Source organism: Pseudonaja textilis, chromosome 3 (assembly GCF_049901715.1).
Source record: "Pseudonaja textilis isolate UNSWEBS1 chromosome 3, rPseTex1.2, whole genome shotgun sequence".
NCBI lineage: Eukaryota > Metazoa > Chordata > Lepidosauria > Squamata > Elapidae > Pseudonaja > Pseudonaja textilis.
Window position 1 is genome coordinate 105673130 of NC_141992.1, and position 20917 is coordinate 105694046.

General features: G+C 35.7%; 1 protein-coding gene across 11 annotated transcripts in view; it reads left to right on the top strand.

Annotated features, from left to right (window-relative positions):
- PDE4DIP (phosphodiesterase 4D interacting protein) overlaps window positions 1–20917 on the top strand; it is a 353766-nt gene that overhangs the window by 70479 nt on the left and 262370 nt on the right. For 9 of the 11 annotated variants that reach the window (XM_087932026.1, XM_087932029.1, XM_087932027.1 and 6 more), the window contains exon 2: window positions 2638–2714. The exons of the other annotated variants lie outside the window; for them this stretch is intronic. In XM_087932026.1, coding sequence (XP_087788152.1) covers window positions 2638–2714 — 77 coding nt within the window. The remainder of the gene's footprint in view (window positions 1–2637; window positions 2715–20917) is intronic. 11 annotated transcript variants of the gene reach the window in all.

Consider the following 20917-nt stretch of genomic DNA (forward strand, 5'->3'; position numbering starts at 1 on the left):
TTGATGGAGTTTTCATTATCCTTTAGAGTTTTGTAGCATTTAAGGCATGTGCAGGAGTCTTGTGGTTCATTGTTGGGGATTAATTTCTCTTTAGGTTGTGGTTTGGCATTGGATTTTTTTCTTGGCATGGTAGGTTTGTTAAGATAGTACGTTGATTGAATGAATTAATGGAACAATTTTGGGTAATCAATATAGCCAATATCACACCAATCAATCAATTGCAGTAATCTCTCTAGTCAGATAATTTCCTAAGCAACAATCAACCTAATCAATTAATTACACTAACTACTAATCAATTAATTACACTAATCATTAGTCAAACTGTTCAATTAAATTCACTAAATCACTGATTTTACTAATCAATTAAATTACATGAATCTTGATCTTTTAAACTAGTCAGTAATCACACTCTTTGCACTAAACACTCTAATCACACTAGTCAATTAATACAATAAATCAATTAAACCATTAATAAAATATTTTATAGAAATTGATTATCTAATCATTGATGTAGGTGATGAGGTAGAAAAGTTGTAAGTTTTGAGGTAATGAATTAATGGGTGTTTGATTAAAGTAATGAGGTAGTATTGAGAGTCTTTAAGGAAAGGGTTGTTTGTTTTTCTAGCAGCTGTGATAGACTGGGTAAGAGGAATTTATTGCTCTGATTGTTGCTGTTATTGCTCTGTAAACAAAAGGCTGTAACAGGATGTTCAAAGCACACTGGGTTTTTGAAAGAGAGCAAAACTCGCTGAATTAAAACACTTTAACTACAATCAATATGTCTCTGAATAAGATTGTTTTGCAATAGTTTCCTAAAGTTCTTCAAGTTGAGTAGTACTAAAAATACAGTCCAGAAATTTGGGTTAACTAATCCAATCTGTCCTTTACTTTTAAAGTTACTTCTAGTTGCAATACCTTTTTTTTAACTAAATCTGACAGTCACTCCAGATCGTTAATCACAGTTATTTTCCTCCTTTGAGTCCCACTTTCCAAGGAAAATTCCACTGCAGAAATTTGAGTGATTCTAACCAAGACTAAGCACGCTGTTACAAGATCTTTCCTTTCTTTTTCACTTCTGTCTTAGCTGACTTACTGGTTTTGATTTAGCTATGCAGGCAATTCTCTTTTTAGTTCGGATGGAGGGGTTTTCTTCGGGTCAGTCAAGGAGACTGTCCTCTCCTCTCAACAACCGAAGCATTCCTCTGCCGTCCAGGGTAACTTTTGGCTCCTAAGAGCCTCAGGGCTTTCTCCTCCCTCCTTGTTTCTCCCTGCCAGCTGTCCGATGTGGCTCCAGGGAAACTGTGTGGGGGATATTAATGGAAACGTGTTGTCTGGCGTGGAAGATACTTCTATCAGCTGTGTGAGGGATTTAAATGAAGGTACGTTGTTTGCACTCCTCAGGCTCCAAGTGATCCAGTTCAAGAGCTCCACCAGTGTGGTTAATAGGGCTCAATGGAAAGAGCTTCACTTCTCTGGGGAAGGAGAGGAGGGCTCCGGATCAATTAGCAGGAGCTCTGCTAGCATTATTTGGGCTCCACGGCTTCAGAATCCAGCGTTTTTGGGCTTGTTTTTTGGGATCAGGTTTACTCACGGTTACTGGTGCAAGCAGCAGCTTTAAAAGTGATTTCTGGTTCAGGTGGTGGCTTTATAGGGAGATAGTGCTCCAGGAGTGAGAGCTTCACCTTCCTAGTTGGGAGCCGCCATCTTCAGAATCATATATGTTTAACAGTCCAAATAATATCTAATTACAAAATCTTCTTACCAGTTGCCTTTGTCATTTACAGTAAACAAAGATATCAATGTATAAGCACAGCATAAATACAACAGAGAACCTTAGATAGCAACAGAATGTCAGAGAGAGAGAATGTCAAAGAGACAGAATGTCAGAGAGAGCAAGCTATGATCTCTAGCTCTCTCTTATGGTAATTTGCAATATAATCAACCAATCGGAATATAGTATAAATCAATATAGTGATTTTGTCTTAAAGCTATAAACATACATTGTTGGTTTATATATTGCCAACCCAACTAACTGGTGGACAGATTCCTAACAGGTCCCAATATTCCCTTGGGATTTTCTCCTCCCCAACAATATGTTCACTTGCCACTGATGCCAGCTTCTTTGTGGCTTTGGCTATTACTAGGGGACTTCCCACTCCCTTCTGTGGCTGGGTAGAATGGATGCACAACAGACCCTTCCTCCAGTCCATGTGAGGATTTCATTTCGGGAGCCAGGGTAATCTGAGTACAAGGGGGCACTCCATCCCAGGGGCCACAATAAAACACAAAGTCTCTCAGTGGTCCCCCATCGACATTTCCACTGGCTCCATTACAAAATGAGCCGGGCCTCCCCAGCCAGCAATCCCTCTAACTGGCAAAATGCTATGGGTATTTTCAATGTCCTTAATCTCAGCCCTAGTTTCTCCACCACCTCTGGGCTAATCATGCACCTTGTACACCCAGATTCCAAAAGGGCTAACAGATTCCAAAAGGACTAACATCTTCCCTTGGGCACCAGACAAGGGCACCCTTAACTCCACTGGGATGGTCATGGGTCCCACTTGTTGACTTATCAGAACAGAAAATCCTACAGTACAGTACAATAGATTATGTTGATTCTTTACTGTTCTTTTTTAGAATATTGAGCTAAAAGTGGAAGTGGAGAGCCTGAAGCAAGAGCTCCAGGAGAAGCAGCAAAGTTTAGAAAAAGCATGGTAAGCAAAGTATATCATATAGATTAAAATTTTATGAACATGGACTTTGATCAATAAATGTAATATGCTACATCAAGGGTGGTAAGTCAAAGACTATCTGTATTCACAAATAAACAATGTAAAACAGTGATTATATGGAGTATTTGATTACCTTGTTAAAAACAACTCCATTGTCTACTAGTCTGCTTCTATATCTGAGTCAAAATGATGAATATGACTGTATTCTATTTCCATGTGTCTGCAAATCATTGTATAACTGATTGTTCATTAGATTAAAAACACTGAAAAGCAAGAAGAATTCTTACTTTCAAAATAATTAGAAATAATAGTTGATGCTTATTTTTGTCTCGTCTTGGTTTCTGGAAAAGTAAGAGAACTGTTCTTTTTAAAATGGTATTTGGGAAACCTTGGATAATGGTTTAGCTGGGGAATCCATTTACTTGCTTGTGCACTCTTGTGAATGCTTGTATTGAATCCTAAGGCATCTTGTAAACAAAATCTTAATTTTGGTCAAGATAATGTACAAGATATAATAGAAATATTTTATTGTGTCATAGATCAAAATGAAATAGTTCTGCTCAGGCTATGAACCTGTATGGCTTCTCTTTTACTGAAGCTTGAGAATATTGTTAGGTTTGCTCACTATTCTTTAAACTATTTAGTTTACATTTGTTGAATGGCATTTAATGATTTGGGTCAGAAAATATTTTCTGTCTATACAAAATCACATTATTTATCCTAAATCAACAGTCCCCAATCTTTGTGGCTTGGGGGCCTGGGTGGACTGCGGGAGAGGAAAACCGGGCTGTGTGAATGGTGGACCAGCACGCACATGTATGCACAAACAACTTGATTAATTGAGGTGTATGTGCACTAGTCTATCACATGCAAGTCAAGCTGTGCATGTATGTATGTTCCGGCCTGCTGCTTATATGAGTCAAGCTATGTGTGCCTTGCAAGGTGCTGTTGCAAATGAGCCATGGCCCAGCAGTGGGCCATGGCCTGGGGGCTGGGGACCCCTGCCCTAAACTGTAGAAAAACTGAAATATATGGTTTGATTGTGAACATCATAGAAACATAGATTAATTTTGCTCTAGGTGATTACAATTTTGATAATTCCACTATACTGAAGGTGAGATCTGATTTTAAAAAATTGTGCCCCAGCAAGTGTTTTATAAATGTATCATTCTGTATTTTATAAAAGAATTGGGTTTTTTGCCTTTTTGCCTTCAGAAATCGTTTATTTATTGTTTATTTTTATTTATTAAATGTATATGTCACCCATCTCACTATCCAAAGAAACTATGGAAAGCATTTATAAATTCCCTGTAAAAACAATCCAACATTTAAAACTCTTCCACAGCATGAAAGAACAACAATATGCTTTATTCAATAAATCAATTTATGATATATTCAGTATGTCAGTTAAATGTTAATGAGATGTCTTAGATAAACCTCACCTTCCAGCACAATGGACAGCAAACAGATTTATTAATAATAATGAATTTATTTACAATGAGATATTTCACTAAGGATAGGCATCAGATAGGCAGTCCTGGGAGAAGTTGCAGTTGTGTCAAGAAAAGAGACAGATCTATATTGACACACCTATGTTTCAGAAGCAACCTTGGGAAACCAACTTTAAACCACTCTGCAACCCTTTATTTCATTTTATCTGAAGGACAATGTGTTAAATAAAATCTTGTAGACAGGGGGTATGTGTGGGTAGATAGACAGACAGTCAAACAAATATTAGAGTACAAAATAATAGGGTTGAAAGGGACCTTGGAGGTCTTCTAGTCAAACCCTCTTCCCATGGCAGTAGATCCTATACCATTCCAGACAAATGGCTGTCCAGTATCTTTTTGAAAAACTGTAGTGATGGAATACCCACAATTTCAAGAGGCAAGTTGTTCTACTGATTGTTTATTCTTACAATCAGGAAATTTCTCCTTAGTTCTAAGTTGGATCTCCATTTAACAAACTTTTACCCATTACTTTTTGTCCTACTGTAGGTGCTTTAGAGAATAAGTTGACTCCCCCTCTGTGATACCCCTCAAGTACTAGAAGACTGCTATCATGTCACCCCTAGTCCTTTTCTTCATCAGGTAGACATACCTAATTCCCTCAATTGTTCATTATATGGTTTAGTCTCCAGACCTCTTCTTATCTTTGTTGCTCTTCTCTGTACTCTTTCTAGGATTTCACACCTTTGTGACCAGATTTAGAAATTCCAACTGTGATCTCACCAGTGCAGTATAAAGTGGAATTATTGTTTCATCTGATATTAATACTATCTCTATAAGGACCAGACTCTCTCCCCTTCAGACGATAAGAATGAACTTTTGAAAACTGGGTATTTCAAAAGAAATTCTTCATTGAAAATAGCCAGACAATATTCAAAGAAGGGTCTAATATCCCTCCAGGCATGCAGCTTAGATAAAGGGAGTTAGAATCCCTCCCCTTAGTCCTGTGTGGATTTCATCAATACAAAGAAGCAACATGTTAATTCCCACCCCCCCTTTCTGGGAAAGTAGTTAAGAAAAGCTTCCCAGGAAGTTTCTTTCGGAGCTGGAATTTTTATAGCCCCTTCTCCTCTTGCTATCTCTCCAAGAGGTGGCAAGTTTCCAGGCATCTGGGCTCCAGTCCCCAGTTGTAAAATTGTGTGCAGGTTATACATATTCAATACAAGAATTAAGATATTCAGATTGCATCAAAAAGGATTACTTGTATCAAACCCCCCCCCCCCACTTCTTCTTCTTCCATTGAAGAATGGCAGATACATGGATCTGACTTATTGGTCTCCTCAAAAAATTGACAAATCCATCTGGAAGACATAAAACATGTGTTACATTTGAAACATAGGATGGTTTGTGAGGGTATTTCAGGTGGAACTTCCATAGTAATGTGGGGGGCTTTTACATGTTGTTTGGCTACCCACTCATTTTCTGAGGAAGGGGGTGTTTCCAAGCTACTTAATATTGTGTGAATCCACGGTGAGTGCATGAGTCAAGGATATCTTTAATTTTAAAATGTTGTTCCCTATGTACCATAATGGTAGTTGGAGGAATGGGAAGGGTGGGTCTAAGTTTTGAAGTGATCTTTGGTTTGAGTAGACTGCAGTGAAATATTGGATGAACCTGTCTAAGTGTCTTGGTGAGTAGAAGTTCTACAGTAACAGGGTTGATGATTCTGGAGATGGAAAATGGGCCAATGAATTTAGCTCCCAGTTTCTTTGGGGGTTTTAATGATTTTAGAAACTTTGTAGATAAATATACGTGGTCTCCAACTTTGAACAGTTTAGGTTCACAGTGGTTTTTGTCCGCTTGAGTTTTAAAAGCTGCTCTAGCCTAGTAAGGCCAGTCTGACCACTGGCCAAGTGGTTTGTAAATTGTTTATCCACTCCTTAAGAGAGGGAATTTCAGGTTCCTTGGTAGGTAGCTCTGACATGGGATTGAATTCTTGTCCTGTGGCTACCTGAAATAGGGTGAAACCAATGCTACTGTGGACCGGGTTATTCTATGCTACCTCTGCAAAAGGTAGAAGGTCAGTCCAATTGTCCTGTTGTTAATTAATAAAACACCTTAAATATTGTTCTAAAATGCCATTAGCTCTCTCTATTGAGCCATTAGTCTGGGGATGATTCTAAGAGGACAACCCCTGGGTGGAGCCTAATAGATTTAAAAATGCCTGCCAAAATGTGGATGTGAATTGTACACCCCATCTGAGATAATCCATTGGGGAGCTCCATGGAGGCAATAAATGTGTATTAAAAACATCTTTGCCAATGCCTTGGCTGTTGGGATCTTCTGGCAGGGTACAAAATGAACCTATTTTGAAAAAGGTCCATTACAACCCAAATAACAGTGTTTCCTGAACTTTCAGGGAGCTTCACTATAAAGTCCATAGAGATCTCTCTCCAGAGTGCTGAGTGCTGCCACTGTTTTTAAAAGTCCAGGGCAGGGGTGGGATTCAAATTTTGTAACAACCAGTTCAGTGGGCATGGCTAGGTGGGCATGGCCATGTGACTGGGTGTGCTTGGCTTTTTTGCAGCAAACCCCTCCATTTTTGGCCCTTCTGGCCCTCAGGAAAGCCTCCTGTGGGGGTGTTTTTGCTGAACACTTAGCAGAATTTCTCCAAAGAGATAAGAATGAAATAATAAATGAAATAGATGACATCTACAGAGTCTATACTAGCTATGTGAGATGGCATAGACTTCCTCAGGAGGTCCATATCATATTTGCCAGGAGAAAAGTCAGAGATATAATCTATAAGATTTCAAGGGAGGAGACAATAAAATATAAAGACAGAGAAATAATTGTACTGAAACCAATTCCAAAAAGAGTCCAGGAACAGAGGAAGGACTATTGGTTCTTCATAAACTATTCAAATAAAAAAAAATATCCCCTCTAAATGGATCATCCCAGAAGGTATTTTGACTTCACAAATGAGAAAAGACTGAATATTGACAACCTAACTAAAACACAAGACTTCTTTGAACAGATAGGTGGATCAGAAGAGGAAACTAGTACTAAAGATGAACTTGAAATGCCAAACCAAGAAGAAGTACAACAAAGAACTAGAGAGAGAGAGAAAGACCAAGATAAAGAAAGTAGGGGAGAAATACTTGCTTGAGAAGAAATAGGAATCAAAACTAGGAGTCAAACAGCAACCAGAACCAACAAGAGATAGAGGCCAGAGTAAGGAATAATGGAAAAAGGACTGACACTAATCAATGGATTAAATGATTCATCAAAAAGGAAAAGAATATTTTTGAAACTAGAGAAACAGAAATTTGATATAATATGTCTTCAAGAGATTCATATCAAATTACAAGATCAGATATATTTACAAAACATAAAATTGGGGAAACTGTATATATCATTAGCGGAGGAAAAAAAGAGAGAAGTAGCATTATATATTAAAGAAGAAATAAGGTTGAAATTGATTTATAATGATATGATGGGAAGTATATTAATTATAGAGGTGGTTATACAAAATAAAAAGATTTTACTAGTAGGAATATATGCCCCCAATACAAATCAAAATGAATTTTATAAAACCCTATATGAGAAATTAATAGAATTAGGAAAACCCATGATTTGCATAATTGGCAATTATAATGCAATTACTAATAATAAACAGGATTATGCCAGTGACCAAAAACATAAAAAAGATGGAATATACTGCCTAATTTTTTTTTAGATATGGCTGAAGAACTAGATTTAGTAAACGCATGGAGGAAATTGAACTCTGGGTGACTCAATTTATTTTCTACTACAATCCACACAAATCTTGGTCAAGGTTGGATATGGTATGGGTGAATAATGATTTATTTAAGGACATAAAAATATAGAGATATTAACTAATACTTGGGCAGACCACAATCCATTGCAGATAATCTGGACATATGAAACTTGTAAGAAAAGTAGGTAGACACAATCCACAACTATTGAAGGAAAAAGGGTATACTCAAAAAATTAGGAAAGAATTAGAAGTATTTTTTAAATTTAACAAAGAACAGGATACCTCATTGCAAAATCTCCGGGACACAATGAAGGCACAATCAAAATGAATGTTTTATCTAAATTGTTATATCTATTTCAAATGATCCCTATATTATTAGATTTTTTTAAAAGAGTTGGACAAAATTATTATGAAATTCATTTGGGCAGGCAAGAAATCAAGAATTAAAAGAATTGGAAACTTCCGGTTTGCCAGGCTTCAGCAGCGGCGGGGATTTGTGATCCTGCGCAATCCCTATTGTGCTAGCTGTCTTGGTGCCTCCGATCCCGACGGGTCTGGAGGATAAGGCTGCCCCGTAGAGGCAGCCGAAGACAAGGTGGATCCGGATAGGGGTTTGGGAGTATCGCAGACCCCCTCCCCAGCCAGCAAAACCCCTTTCTCAAGGCGGTGGAGTGGTGGTCAGTAATGGCCACCACAAAGAAGCCGGCAGCTGGACAAGACTGTGCAGGAGAAAGGAGAAAGTTTTGAAGTGAAAGTTCTTTGGCTGAACTGGGACTTTAAGATACATTTAACATCCTGAAAACTACGATTTTTTTGAACGATACATTGTTTTCAGAGGAGATTTTTAAAGCAGCGAATGGAAGTGCTGAAAGGGAAAGTTTACTCTCCTTCCATACGGAGTTAACAAATGGACATTGAAAAACCTGATTTTCTATAGAAGGTAAAAATTTAAAGCTCTTTGTTACAAGTGGGAAGGGAGAGGACAAAAAAATTTTTTTTATATATTAAGATCTTGTTGGAGGAGATGCCTTGAAGATTTTGAGACTAGACGTTAATTGCAATAAGGCTTTAAAATACAGACTGGGCTTTTTTTTTTAATTGATATTACCCCAGGAAGAGAAAATGCAAAGGGAAGAACTTTGTGCTCTGTTTGGACTGTTTGATGACTAAAATATTAAAATGCTTAATAATGATAGATTTTAAGATTTAATAAAATATTAAAGGGAATGTTTAAAATATTTAGTTCAATTATAGAGTTTAATTGGCTACTGTGTTGATGTTATTTTAAACTTATTATTGCAGCATCTGTCTTTGAAATAGACAATTGGAATGTTACAAGATTTAATAAATTAAAATATTAAAATGTTTAAGATTTAATAATAGATTTTAATATTTAATTATGTACTTAATTATTTTATAGATTTACTATTCTCTCTTTTTCTTAAAATTTAGTAGGTAGAATGTACTAAGCAGAATCAGACTGGGATCTAAGTGTTATTTTAAATGTCAATTTAGGGGAACGATAGAAAGGCATCATACTTCGATTAGTGATTCCAGGAGAAATCTTTTTTTTTTCTATTATAGAGAATGAGATAAATGGATAAATGGAAAAGAATGGACAAAAGATACAAGTATAATGATTTAAAGTAAGATGAAATAAATAAAATAGAATTAAGAGTGAAAAGCGGGGAGAAGTTATATAGAAGATATAGAATGGTAAATAAGATAGGTAATGGTATATAAGATGAGCATGAATTTAATTGAAGTCCATATAAAGAGAGGTAATCTGGGGCCAAGCCACTTTCTAAAAAGAAGATTTATGTTTTTGTGTTTTGTGTGTTTATGTTTGATTGAGAATTAATAAAATGTTGGAAGAATGTCAGATGAGAATAATTGTAAACAAGTTAGAGGGAAATATAAATATGATGACTATAAAATAGATAAATATAGAAAAGAAATGTAATTGAATAAGAGCAAAGAGAAATAATGAGAAATTTGCTAAAAGATATTTATTTGTCCATATGGAAATGGGATAAATTAGAATTATGCTGTATAAAATAATGTTTTATCTGCCCTGCAAAGATTTACAATGGAAAGAGGTTTATGTTTGCAATGTTTAATGATGTTTTGTTTGTCTTTAAAATTAATAAAATTTGTTTCCAAAAGAAAAAAGAATTAAAATAATTTACCTATAAGACAATAAAAGCAGAGGTGGCTTTGGACTCCCTGCCTGGGAGACCTATTATAAAGCAACAATGTTAGTGTGGATAAAGGATTGGATTAAATTGGAAATAAAAGAATTTTAACAATAGAGGGTTATGATTTACAATTAGGATGGCATGCCTTTTTATGGAACCTGAATAGTAAAAGCCACTTATATGTCTATAGACATACCCTTTGATTAAAACTTGGACAGATATCAGGAGAAATCATTATATTAAAGTCCCAACATGGTTATCAATAATGGAATCAATGTTCCACCCTAACACAATGGATATTAGTAAAAAGCTTAAATATCACCAAATTTTAGATAATGAAGGGGAACTTAAATTGATCCAAGATTTAGAAAATCAAGAAATAATTATTGATTCTTGGTCATATTTTCTTTCTTTTTTTTTTCATATAAATTTTATTGAATTTACAATTAAAAAAATAACATAACAACATTACATAAGAAACAGAGAGAGAAAAAGAAGAAAGAAAGAAGAGAAAAGAGAGAAAAAAAAAACGCTCGGTCTTGCGACCGAAAAAGGAGAAGAAGAAGTATAAAAGAGAGAAAAACAAAAACAAAAACAAAGAGACGGAAGAAAAAGAAAATACGTTAAAACCAGACAAATATTCTTTTGACAGTCTACAAGATCCAATTCTCCTACCTTACTTTAAATATACACATCTTATCGCTATTTATGGATATTTATGCTTATTTATGCTCATTAAACAGTTTATCTCTGATATAACCAATTATACCATGCATTCCAATTATTATCAAATGCTGAAGACTCTTTATTTTTAAGAGCTATGGTTAAATTGTCCATTTCTGCGCAGTCACATATTTTCTGAATGACCAATTGATCTGTAGGTAAACGGGATGATTTCCAGCACTGGGCAAATGCTAATCTGGCCGCAGTTAGAATATGAATTATTATGTATTTCGTCTTTTAGGAAAATGTTTATCAGAGATCCCTAGTAGGAAGAACTCTGGTTTGTATTCAATTTGATCTTTGGTTATCTCCTCCAGCCATTTTCTAATTTTTGCCAGTATTTCTGGGCTTCTTTACAGGTCCACCACATATGAAAGTAGGTTCCCTCTATGTTTTTACATTTCCAACATTTTGGACTAGAGTTTGGGTTCATTTTCGCTAACCTCGAAGGGGGTAAGTGCCATCTATATAACATTTTATACATATTTTCTTTGTACGCCGCCGATTTCGTAATCTTAATGATTCTATTCCAGATCTTTTCCCATTCTGTTAATGTAATGCTTCTTCCAATATTCCTACTCCACATTATCATGTTCCCTTTCACTATCTCTTGCTCTAATTCTACCTCCAATAAATATTTATAAAATTTAGAAATATTCTTTTTATTTGATCCTAATAAGATTTTATCTAAGTGTTGTAATTTGCTATAAATTCCAAACTCTTTGATATCTTGTTTGTATCTACTATGGATTTGTATATATAACCACTGATCAATTTTAAATCCCTGTTCCTGTAAGTCCTGTCGAGTTCTTAGTTTCCCTAAAGGATCTGGTCATATTTTCAAATAGCAATGAGATATGAGAGGGACTTAAAAGAATTTGGATTAGAAATAAAAAATACCAAACTCGATAAGATACTCTTGGGCCCAGAAAAAAATATGATATCCAAATTATATCATTATTTACTAGAATATGAATTAGCTGAGGAAATCATGAAAGGAGCAATGATAGGATGAGCAAAAAATTTTGGTCACAATATAGATCTAGACAACTGGGAAGAAATTTGGCAGAGAAATCTTATATTAATAAAATCAGTATCTTATAAAGAAAACTTATATAAAATGATATATAGATGGCATCTGGCACCTTCTAGATTGGCAAAAATGTATCCAACAGTAAACCTGATTTGTTGGAAATGCAAGGGAAATCATGGTACCTTCTTCTATCTCTGGTGGACATGCCCAGTTGTTAAAATTTTTTGGATTAGGATCAAAATTTGGATAGAGGAAATTGTCCAAGATGAATTGGACTGGGAACCTAAATTGTATTTCCTGGGTATGATTAATGAGGGTTATTCCCTCAAAGTAAAGTATTTGATTATTCACATGTTAAAAGTGGCACGAATCTCACTGGCACAATACTGGAAAATGCCTAATACACTGTCTATACATTTTATCATTCAAAAAATTTATGAATGCGCTGAAATGGAGAAGCTCACATTAAAATTAAAAGGAAAGGATGATTCAGAATTTTATTTGATTTGGGACAAATGGTACGACTGGTTAGAACATAAAAAAAGGAATGTATAAAATAAGGGGGAAATGAATCTACGAAACATATTATGATATATATACCAAATGACAGGAATTTACAAATGTTAATTCTAGGTCTCCTTGTTCTTTGACTAAGTAATAGATAGAATATATTTGTAAAAACATATAATTATAATCCAATACCAAAAAATAATAATAGACTATTATGTTTTATAGAATATAGTTAATAGGTAATTTACAGGATATAGGAAATAACTGCCACTCAATATTTATTATGAAATATTTAACTCACTATCAAATGTATTAGAGAAAAATATAATTAGTTCTATTATAGAAAGTGTTGTGATGTCTATGTAGATGACTTTTTACCTTTTATTTTTGTACATTTGTATGTTTTAACCTTTTGTATTTAATAAAGTTTTTTCAAATTAAAAAAAATGTTTAAAATATTGCACCCAACATACTTGTTTTGGGGAGAGTTTCTGTGGAGTTTTCAGGGCTTCTAGTTTTTTATGATCAGTCCAGACTTTGAAGGGGATCTTGTTCCCTTCTAGGAAGTGTCTCCATGTGAGGAGTACCCATCACACAGCATATGCCTCTTTCTCCCATATGGCCCATCTTTGTTCGGTTTCTGTCAATTTCTTGGAAGTATAAGCACAAGGTTGCAACTGTCCACATGCATTCTTTTGGAGTAGGAACTGCTCCTACCGCTACATCGCAAGCGTCCGCTTGGATGACAAATGGTTGCACTGGGCCTGGGTGTTTCAGGATTAGTTCTGCTGAGAATAGTTGTTTAAGTTTTTTGAATGCCGCTTGGCATTCCATTGTCCAGGTAAGGGATTGCCTTGGTTTGCAAAACCCAGGAAGCTTTGCAGTTGTTTGCAAGTATGGGGCAGCTCCCAATCAATGACAACTTTTACTTTTTGTGGGTCCATCTCTATTCCCTCGTGAGATATTCTTTATCCTAGGTAGTTGATTTTTCTTGATGGAACTCATATTTAGAGAGTTTTGCATATAGTTTGGCATTTTGGAGTTTTGTGAGAACTGCTCAGAGTAACTTTATGTGCTCTTCTTTTTTTAAAAAAAATTTTTTTGATTGGTTTTTAAAAACAAACATAAACAAACAAAACATAAAAACATCAAGCTATCTTCCATAGGTGTACATACAGTGTGCCGGTTGGTTTACAAATTGTTTTATGCTTCCATTTCATAGTCTTTGATTACAATTACATTGCATATGATCTCATATTGTCAATCAAAAATTAAATACCTTAGTATCATTATTAATCAATCATTTGACTCTACTTTTATTCATTCATGTTTTACAAGATAATCATAATTTACTTAGTTTATTTTATAACAGTTCATATTATCATCCCAAATCTATCCTAAAAACATTTTGTAGATATAATAAGAAAAAAGTACATCTTTATATATTTATTATTTTCTAAAAGTCTATGTATTTCATTACTGTATTTTATTGTCTAACCATTGATAGAAAAGATTCCAAATTTTATAAAATTGTTTATCATCTTGTTCTCTAATTTCAAATGTCAATCTACTCATTTCAGCACATTCCAGTATTTTTTTAATGATTTTCTCCTGTGATGGTATTTTCTCATTTTTCCAGTTTTTAGCAAATACAATCCTAGCCCCTGTTAATACATTTACAATCAGGTATTTCAAGTCTTTACTATATATTTCAGGTAAAATTCCCAATAAAAATATCTCTGGTTTCAAGTCTGTATTTTTTTTGTCATTTTTTCCAACCACATGTGAATTTTAGTCCAGTATTTTTTAGCATCCTTACAAGTCCACCACCTATGATAATATGAGCCAGGTGTCTGATGACATTTCCAACATTTTTCGGATTTATTCTTGAACATTCTTGCTATTCTTGTCGGGGGGAAATGCCACCTGTAAAACATCTTATACAAATTTTCTTTATATGCTGTTGACATTGTCATTTTATAATTTTGAGACCACAATTTTTGCCATTTCTCTAAATCAATCCCATATCCAAAATTCTTCCCCCAAGCAATCATAGTTTCTTTAACTTGTTCTTCTTCTAGTTTAATTTCTAATAAATATCCATACAATTTTTTAATCACCTTTTCATCAGTACCTGTCAAAATCTTATCTAAGTCAGGGGCGGAGCTGGTGTCACGACGATAGGGCATGCGATCTTGGAGGTCTGAGATCGCTGCCGATATCTTTGCTCCTGGATGGTCCTATCGGATCTAAACCATCCCGAAGAGATGGTGAAAGTGAAGAGTGCATCCTGTCGATCCCAGGGATACCGCAAACTCCTGGTAGATCCAGGATAAGCTCTTCTTCAGCGGCAAAGAGGCAGCCATTAAAGCTGCTGAAGTTGGGACAGCTCCAAAACAGAAGAGAACAGAAAGAGAGAGTGTGCCGATTTGGTGAGAACTTTTTTTTATTCTAAGATCTGAAAGGACACCCTAATGAAAAGAAAGAATCTGTAAAAGTTTTGACAGAAGTGATTAAGCAGCAATTTTAAACAGGAATGTCAAAGTAATGTTTTTTTTCCTCATTGCTGGATCTTCTATATATGATCTTGTATTTTGAAACTGGACTGGTTTTTTCGTTTATATCTATTTTTTTCTTCTCCTTTTGATTTTGTGATATTTTAGGCTAGAGGCTCCCTTTAGTTATTTCATTTTTCTTAAATATCTTTTTCTTTTTTTATTAATTCTTATTATATCCTGCTCGGAAAAGGAGGGGGAAAGTGAGAGCAAGGAAACTTTGTAACACTGCCAACTAGAGGCTTGAAAACATTCTATTTTCCTGTGACCAGACAAAGCTGAGAAAGAAAGAACTGAGATTCTTTTTCAATAATAAGATAGAGGGAAGAGCATGGGAGAGTATTATTGCAGGTGCTCTTCTGGGTTTCTATCAACAGCTGGAGTCTGGTGTTGAAACTTAGGGGGGAAAAAGGTGATAAGTTTTTGCAGAAGAGAGCTATAATAAGAGCCTTGAATAATTAAACAAAGTGCAGTGTGCCCTTTTTACTTTTTCTAAGTTGTGCTATCCCTCCTCACCAGCTTTATTGTTTTTCTTTTTATTTATTTATTTATTTATTGTAATAACTATATGGGTTTTTGGCTTTGTTGGAGGTTATCTTTGTTTCTCTTTTTCTCTTTGGAAGTCCAATTTCTACATTTGCTTTTTATTTTAAAGGGAAAGCCTTAAAAGCCTTTTTTTTTCCTTTCCTGGTATTTTTGTTTTTTTCATCTACCTTTCTGGTTTATTCTTATGTACTTTTTTCTATTTGAGACCTTTCAATTGGATTAAGGTGTTGAAGAACCTAAAGAATTTTTCTTTTTCCTTTTTTCCCCTTTTCTGCTTTAGCCTTTTTCTTCATCTAACTATTGATTGGATTAAGGTATACAAGAACCTGAAGAAATTTTGTCCTCCCTTCTTTTTTCTTTTTTCTTATTGGGCTTCTTTTTTCTACTTTTTTATTTTGAACTATAATTGGTTACTTCACAATTGGATTAAGGTTTAGAATAACCCGAAGATTTCAACTTGCTTAAAATGAGTAGGAAATTTACAGCTCCTGGTTCTTCAACTTCTACTTCTTCCTCTCCACCATCTAGAGGACAACGTTCAATACAGACAATGTTAAAGCAAGAAAAAGTGACTCTGCAGGTAATTATGCAAGGAATTCAAAATATTCAAGCAAGATCAGAGAATACGGAAAAGAGAATAGAGAACATCAAACAAAGAACATAGAACATTGAACAAAGAACAGAGAACACTGAACAAAGAACAGGGAACATTGAACAAAGAACAGGGAAATCCGATGAAAAAGTGGAGAACATCCAACAAATGATGTTGAAGTATGATGAGAGATTCCAAAAAATTGAAGAAGATAAACAAAGAGACAAGAAGATTGGGGATATTGATAATAGATTAATGGTGGTTGAACAAGATAAAAGTGGTATGTTGAGATGGGAGATGGATAGATCAGAGTTCTATCTTAGATTTCAAAACGTAGAGGAAGAAAAAGGACAAAACTTAGCTGAGATAATGATAGAAATACTGGCTGAAGCTTTGGAAATAACTCAAGAGAAGATGATGGATGGAACAGACGAGGTCTATTGAGTTTTCACAAGATATGCAATGAGAAATAGCCTACCTAGAGAAGTCCACATTAGATTTACAAAGAAAGCCATTAAAATGCAAATATTGCAAGTGGCAAAAGAGAAAACATTGAAATATAAAGATAAGGAGATTGTGGTCTTGAAACAAATACCCAGAAGAGTGAGAGAGATGAGAAGAGAATTCCGATTCCTGACTAAAATGCTTCTTTAAAAAGAGGTGAATTATAGATGGCTGATTCCAGAAGGTTTAATGTTCACATGGCAAGAACAGAGACATAGAATTGACTCAATTGAGAAAGCGGAATTATTTTATACAGAATTTTTTGGAGGAAAAAAGGAAGAGGCAGAAAAAGAGATCTCACTAATTGAATTCCAAGAGGACTGCCAAATGGTGACTGAAAAAGAAGAAGGTGCAGTACGTGGAAAGGAGGAAGCCAAAGAACAATGTGAACCAAGATCCACGAGAGCTGTCAAACCTAACTACAAAATATAACCATGGAAGAGAAAAAATTGATTACAATTAATATAAATGGACTTAACTCAGCCGTTAAAAGAAGGAAAACCTTTCATAAATTAGAGAAATTAAAATTTGATATAATTTGTCTACAAGAAGTGCATATTAAAAAACAATATGAATGATTGTTGGTACAGCCAAAATTAGGGAAAATATTTACTTCCTTGACACAATGTAAGAAAAGAGGAGTGGTTTTATATATTAAAGAGACCACCCCAGCAAAATTGATCTATACCAATGATGATGGAAGAATACTAATGGTGGAAATAATGGACAATAATATGAAAACACTCTTGATTGCAATTTATGCTCCGAATGACAAACAAGAAGAATTCTACAAAAAATTACACATGAAAATAATTGAACTGGACTATGCTAATATAGTTATGATGGCAGATTTTAATGGAATTGTAGACAATAAACTGGACTATACAGCACAGAAAACAATAAAGCAAAACAGAAAGACTCTCCCTAAATCTTGTTTTAAAATGGTAGATGAAATAAACTTAAATATACAAGGAGAGAAAGAAATGCTAAAACTAAACAATACACCTTCTATTCAAATAGACACTTATCATGGTCCAGAATAGATATGATATGGATGTCAACAGAATTAATAACTAACATTCAAGAAATAAATATTGAAAATCAAAAAGGAAGAATTTAAGTTGCAAGCATTTGCAGATGATCTGGTTTTCATGTTAGAAGACCCTTTAGAAACAGCATAAAATTGATAGAAAAGATAGAGACATATGGAAAGGTGGCTGGTTTGAAAATAAATAAAGATAAGACAAAAATCTTGACAAAGAATATGCTATTAAGACAAAAGGAAGAACTGGTAGACCTATTGAAAATTCAGGTCACGAATAAGATTAAGTACTTGGAGATATATTTGACAGCAAGATGTAGTACATTAAAAGAGAATAATTATATCAAACTTAAACAGCAGATAGCGCTAGATTTGGCGAAATGGGAAAATTTACAACTGTCACTAATAGGGAGAATTTCAACTATCAAGATGAATATACTACCCAGAATTTTATATTTGTTTCAAACAATTCCAATTAGGCTTGGAAAAGACTACTTTGAAGATCTAAATAAAATTGTGTTGAAATATATATGGCAAGGTAAGAAAGTGAGAATAAAGTTAAAATTTTTGCAAGATGCTAGAATTAGAGGAGGATTTGGTTTGCCTAATTGGGAGTTGTACTACCAAGCTACAAATCTGATGTGGGTTAAGGAATGGATAACACTAAGAAATACTAGATTGTTGACATTAGAAGGACATGATTTGTTGTTGGGGTGGCATGCTTTTTTTATGGTATAAAGGAACTAAAACACAGGGGTATTTTAGAAGACATTATATACGGGAGTCTCTGTGGTTAAACTGGGAGAAGATTAAAAGACAATGTTATTTGAAAATTCCAGTCTGGTTATCGACTATTGACGCATTTTCTTATCCTATAATATACAAAAAGGAACAAACAGTTAGATATGGTGAAATATTGAATGAAAAGGGTGAACTTAAATCTATGCAAAATCTAGAGGAACAAGGTATAAAGATGAATTGGTTTTCATATGCGCAAATACATTCAAGGTATGATAAAGATTTTAAAACAGAAGGTTTCTATGATAAACTGACTGACTTATGTGCTCTTCTTTTGTTTCGGTGTAGATTAAAATGTCATTGAGATAAACTGGAACCCCTTTGTACAAAAAAAATCATGGAGAACCTCATTAATTAGTTGCATAAATACAGCAGGGGCTCCTTGTAGTCCAAAAGCGAGTACTTTAAACTGGTAGCATCCCAGTGAGGTGTTCCACTCATTCCCTTGGGGTGTTCCACTTATCCCCAGTGGGGTGTTCCACTCATCCCCTTCCCTTATTCTGATGTGATGGTATGCCTCTCGTAGATCTAACTTTGAAAAAAAATTCCTTTATAGAGATGAGCTAGCATGTCCTTCATGAGGGGGAGTGGGTAAATATTTTCCATGCTGATGGTACTGTGTTTCTTAGAAAATAAGACAGGCCCTTATTTTCTTTAGACTCCTGAAAAAAATGGCTAGGCCATCTTTTTGAGGGGTATCTTAATTTTTCCCCCATGAGCCTCACCTAGCCACTGGGCTGCTTCTATAATGACTGAAAGAAATGCCTCACATGCCTTGCCTCTCCACTGGGCTGTTTCTTTAGTGGCCGAAAGGAACACCCCTTGCACACCCTTGCCTCTCCACCAGGCCATTTCTATAGGGCTGAAATGAGCTATTTCTCAAGCTTAGCACAGACTGAGGGAAGAATGGCAGGCAGGAAAATGCCTGCTCCCCATTATTCTCCCGTTCTCCAAAAAGCCTCCATTCCAAAACTTCAGTGTTTGAATGGAGGCTTTTTGGCGAATGGCAGGAAAATGGGGAGAGGAATTTTCCTGCCTGTCATCCATTCCTCAAGCTCCCTCTCCCTCCCCATTTTCCTGCCTTTCACAAAAACAGCTCCATTCCAAGCCTTCAGCATATCCCAGGACCAGGGGTGGGACTCAAATTTTTAACAACTGGTTCTGTGGGCGTAGCTTAGGTGGTGGGCATGGCTTGGTGGTCATGTTATTGGCTGGGTGTGGCCAACTCAATATCACTCACATTGAGGCACGCATCTCCTCGTCTGGCCTGTCATGACTGTGGGGATGCTGCAACAGTCGTAAGTGTGAAAAATGGTCATAAGTCACTTTTTTCAGTGCCATTGTAACTTTGAATGGTCACTCCACACAAGCAAAATACCAACAAAGGAGGGGAAAAAACCTCCAGAGAAGTTCCAGAGGCAGGAAGTCTAGTCCTGCCAAGAATGTAATAAGGGTTAATGAAGAGGCAGTTTCTGTAAGCAACACCAGAATGTTTCCTTCCTGCCTTCCTTACAGGATTAGACCAGTAATTTCTTCTAACAGCCGGTTTTCCAAACTGCTTAGAATGTTAAGAACCGGTTCTAGCAAATAGGTGCAAACTGGTAGAATCCCACCCCTGCCCAGGACCCTGCAAGGCTTGTAGTAGTGTTGTGCATGGAAGTGGCAGCATTGCTGTGAGGTTCATCACATCAGCACAGTCTCTTCTAACATGACCCTGTAAGGATTGCTGTGCCATTGCGTGTGCAAATGTCAGCACTGCTTCAAATTTGGATACACTGGTGTAGCCACTCACAGCAGGATGCCAGCTGCACCGGTGTGATGAAGCTCATGGAGGTGCTGCCTTTAATGAGTACTATGCCACAACAAGCCTTGCAGGGTCCTGCTCCAAGAGGAATGGATAATAGAATGAATGGAGCCTTCAGTGTGGCAACCCCAGGAGACACTGAAGACTCGGAGTGGAGCTGTTTTGATGAAAGGCTGGAAAATGGGGAGGGGAATTTTCCTGCCTTTCATGAAAATGGCTCCACTCCAAGTCTTCAGCATTTCCCAGGGTTGCCACGCTGAAGGCTCCATTCTGAACCTTTAGTATTGCAATCCTGGGATACACTGAAGGTTCAGAATGCCTCTGCTTCAGCATTGAATGACATTTGCCCCTCTCTGCAGCCAAACAGGTGCCCCCCTCCCCGTGCTTGTGCCACCACTTGTGAAGGCTATGCCCATCCCCCGGGCTTATTTTCAGGGTGGGGTAATATTAGGCCTCCCTCAAAAAACTTCAGATTGGCTTATTATTGGGGTGGATCGTGTTTTCTGAGAAACATCGTATTTAAATTATGGAAATCAATGCAGAGGCATAGGGTGCCATCTTTCTTTTCACAGAATAATACTGGGGCTGTTATTTTCGGCTGGGTAGGTTCAATAAAACCCTGTTTTAAATTTTTATCAATAAATGCTCTGA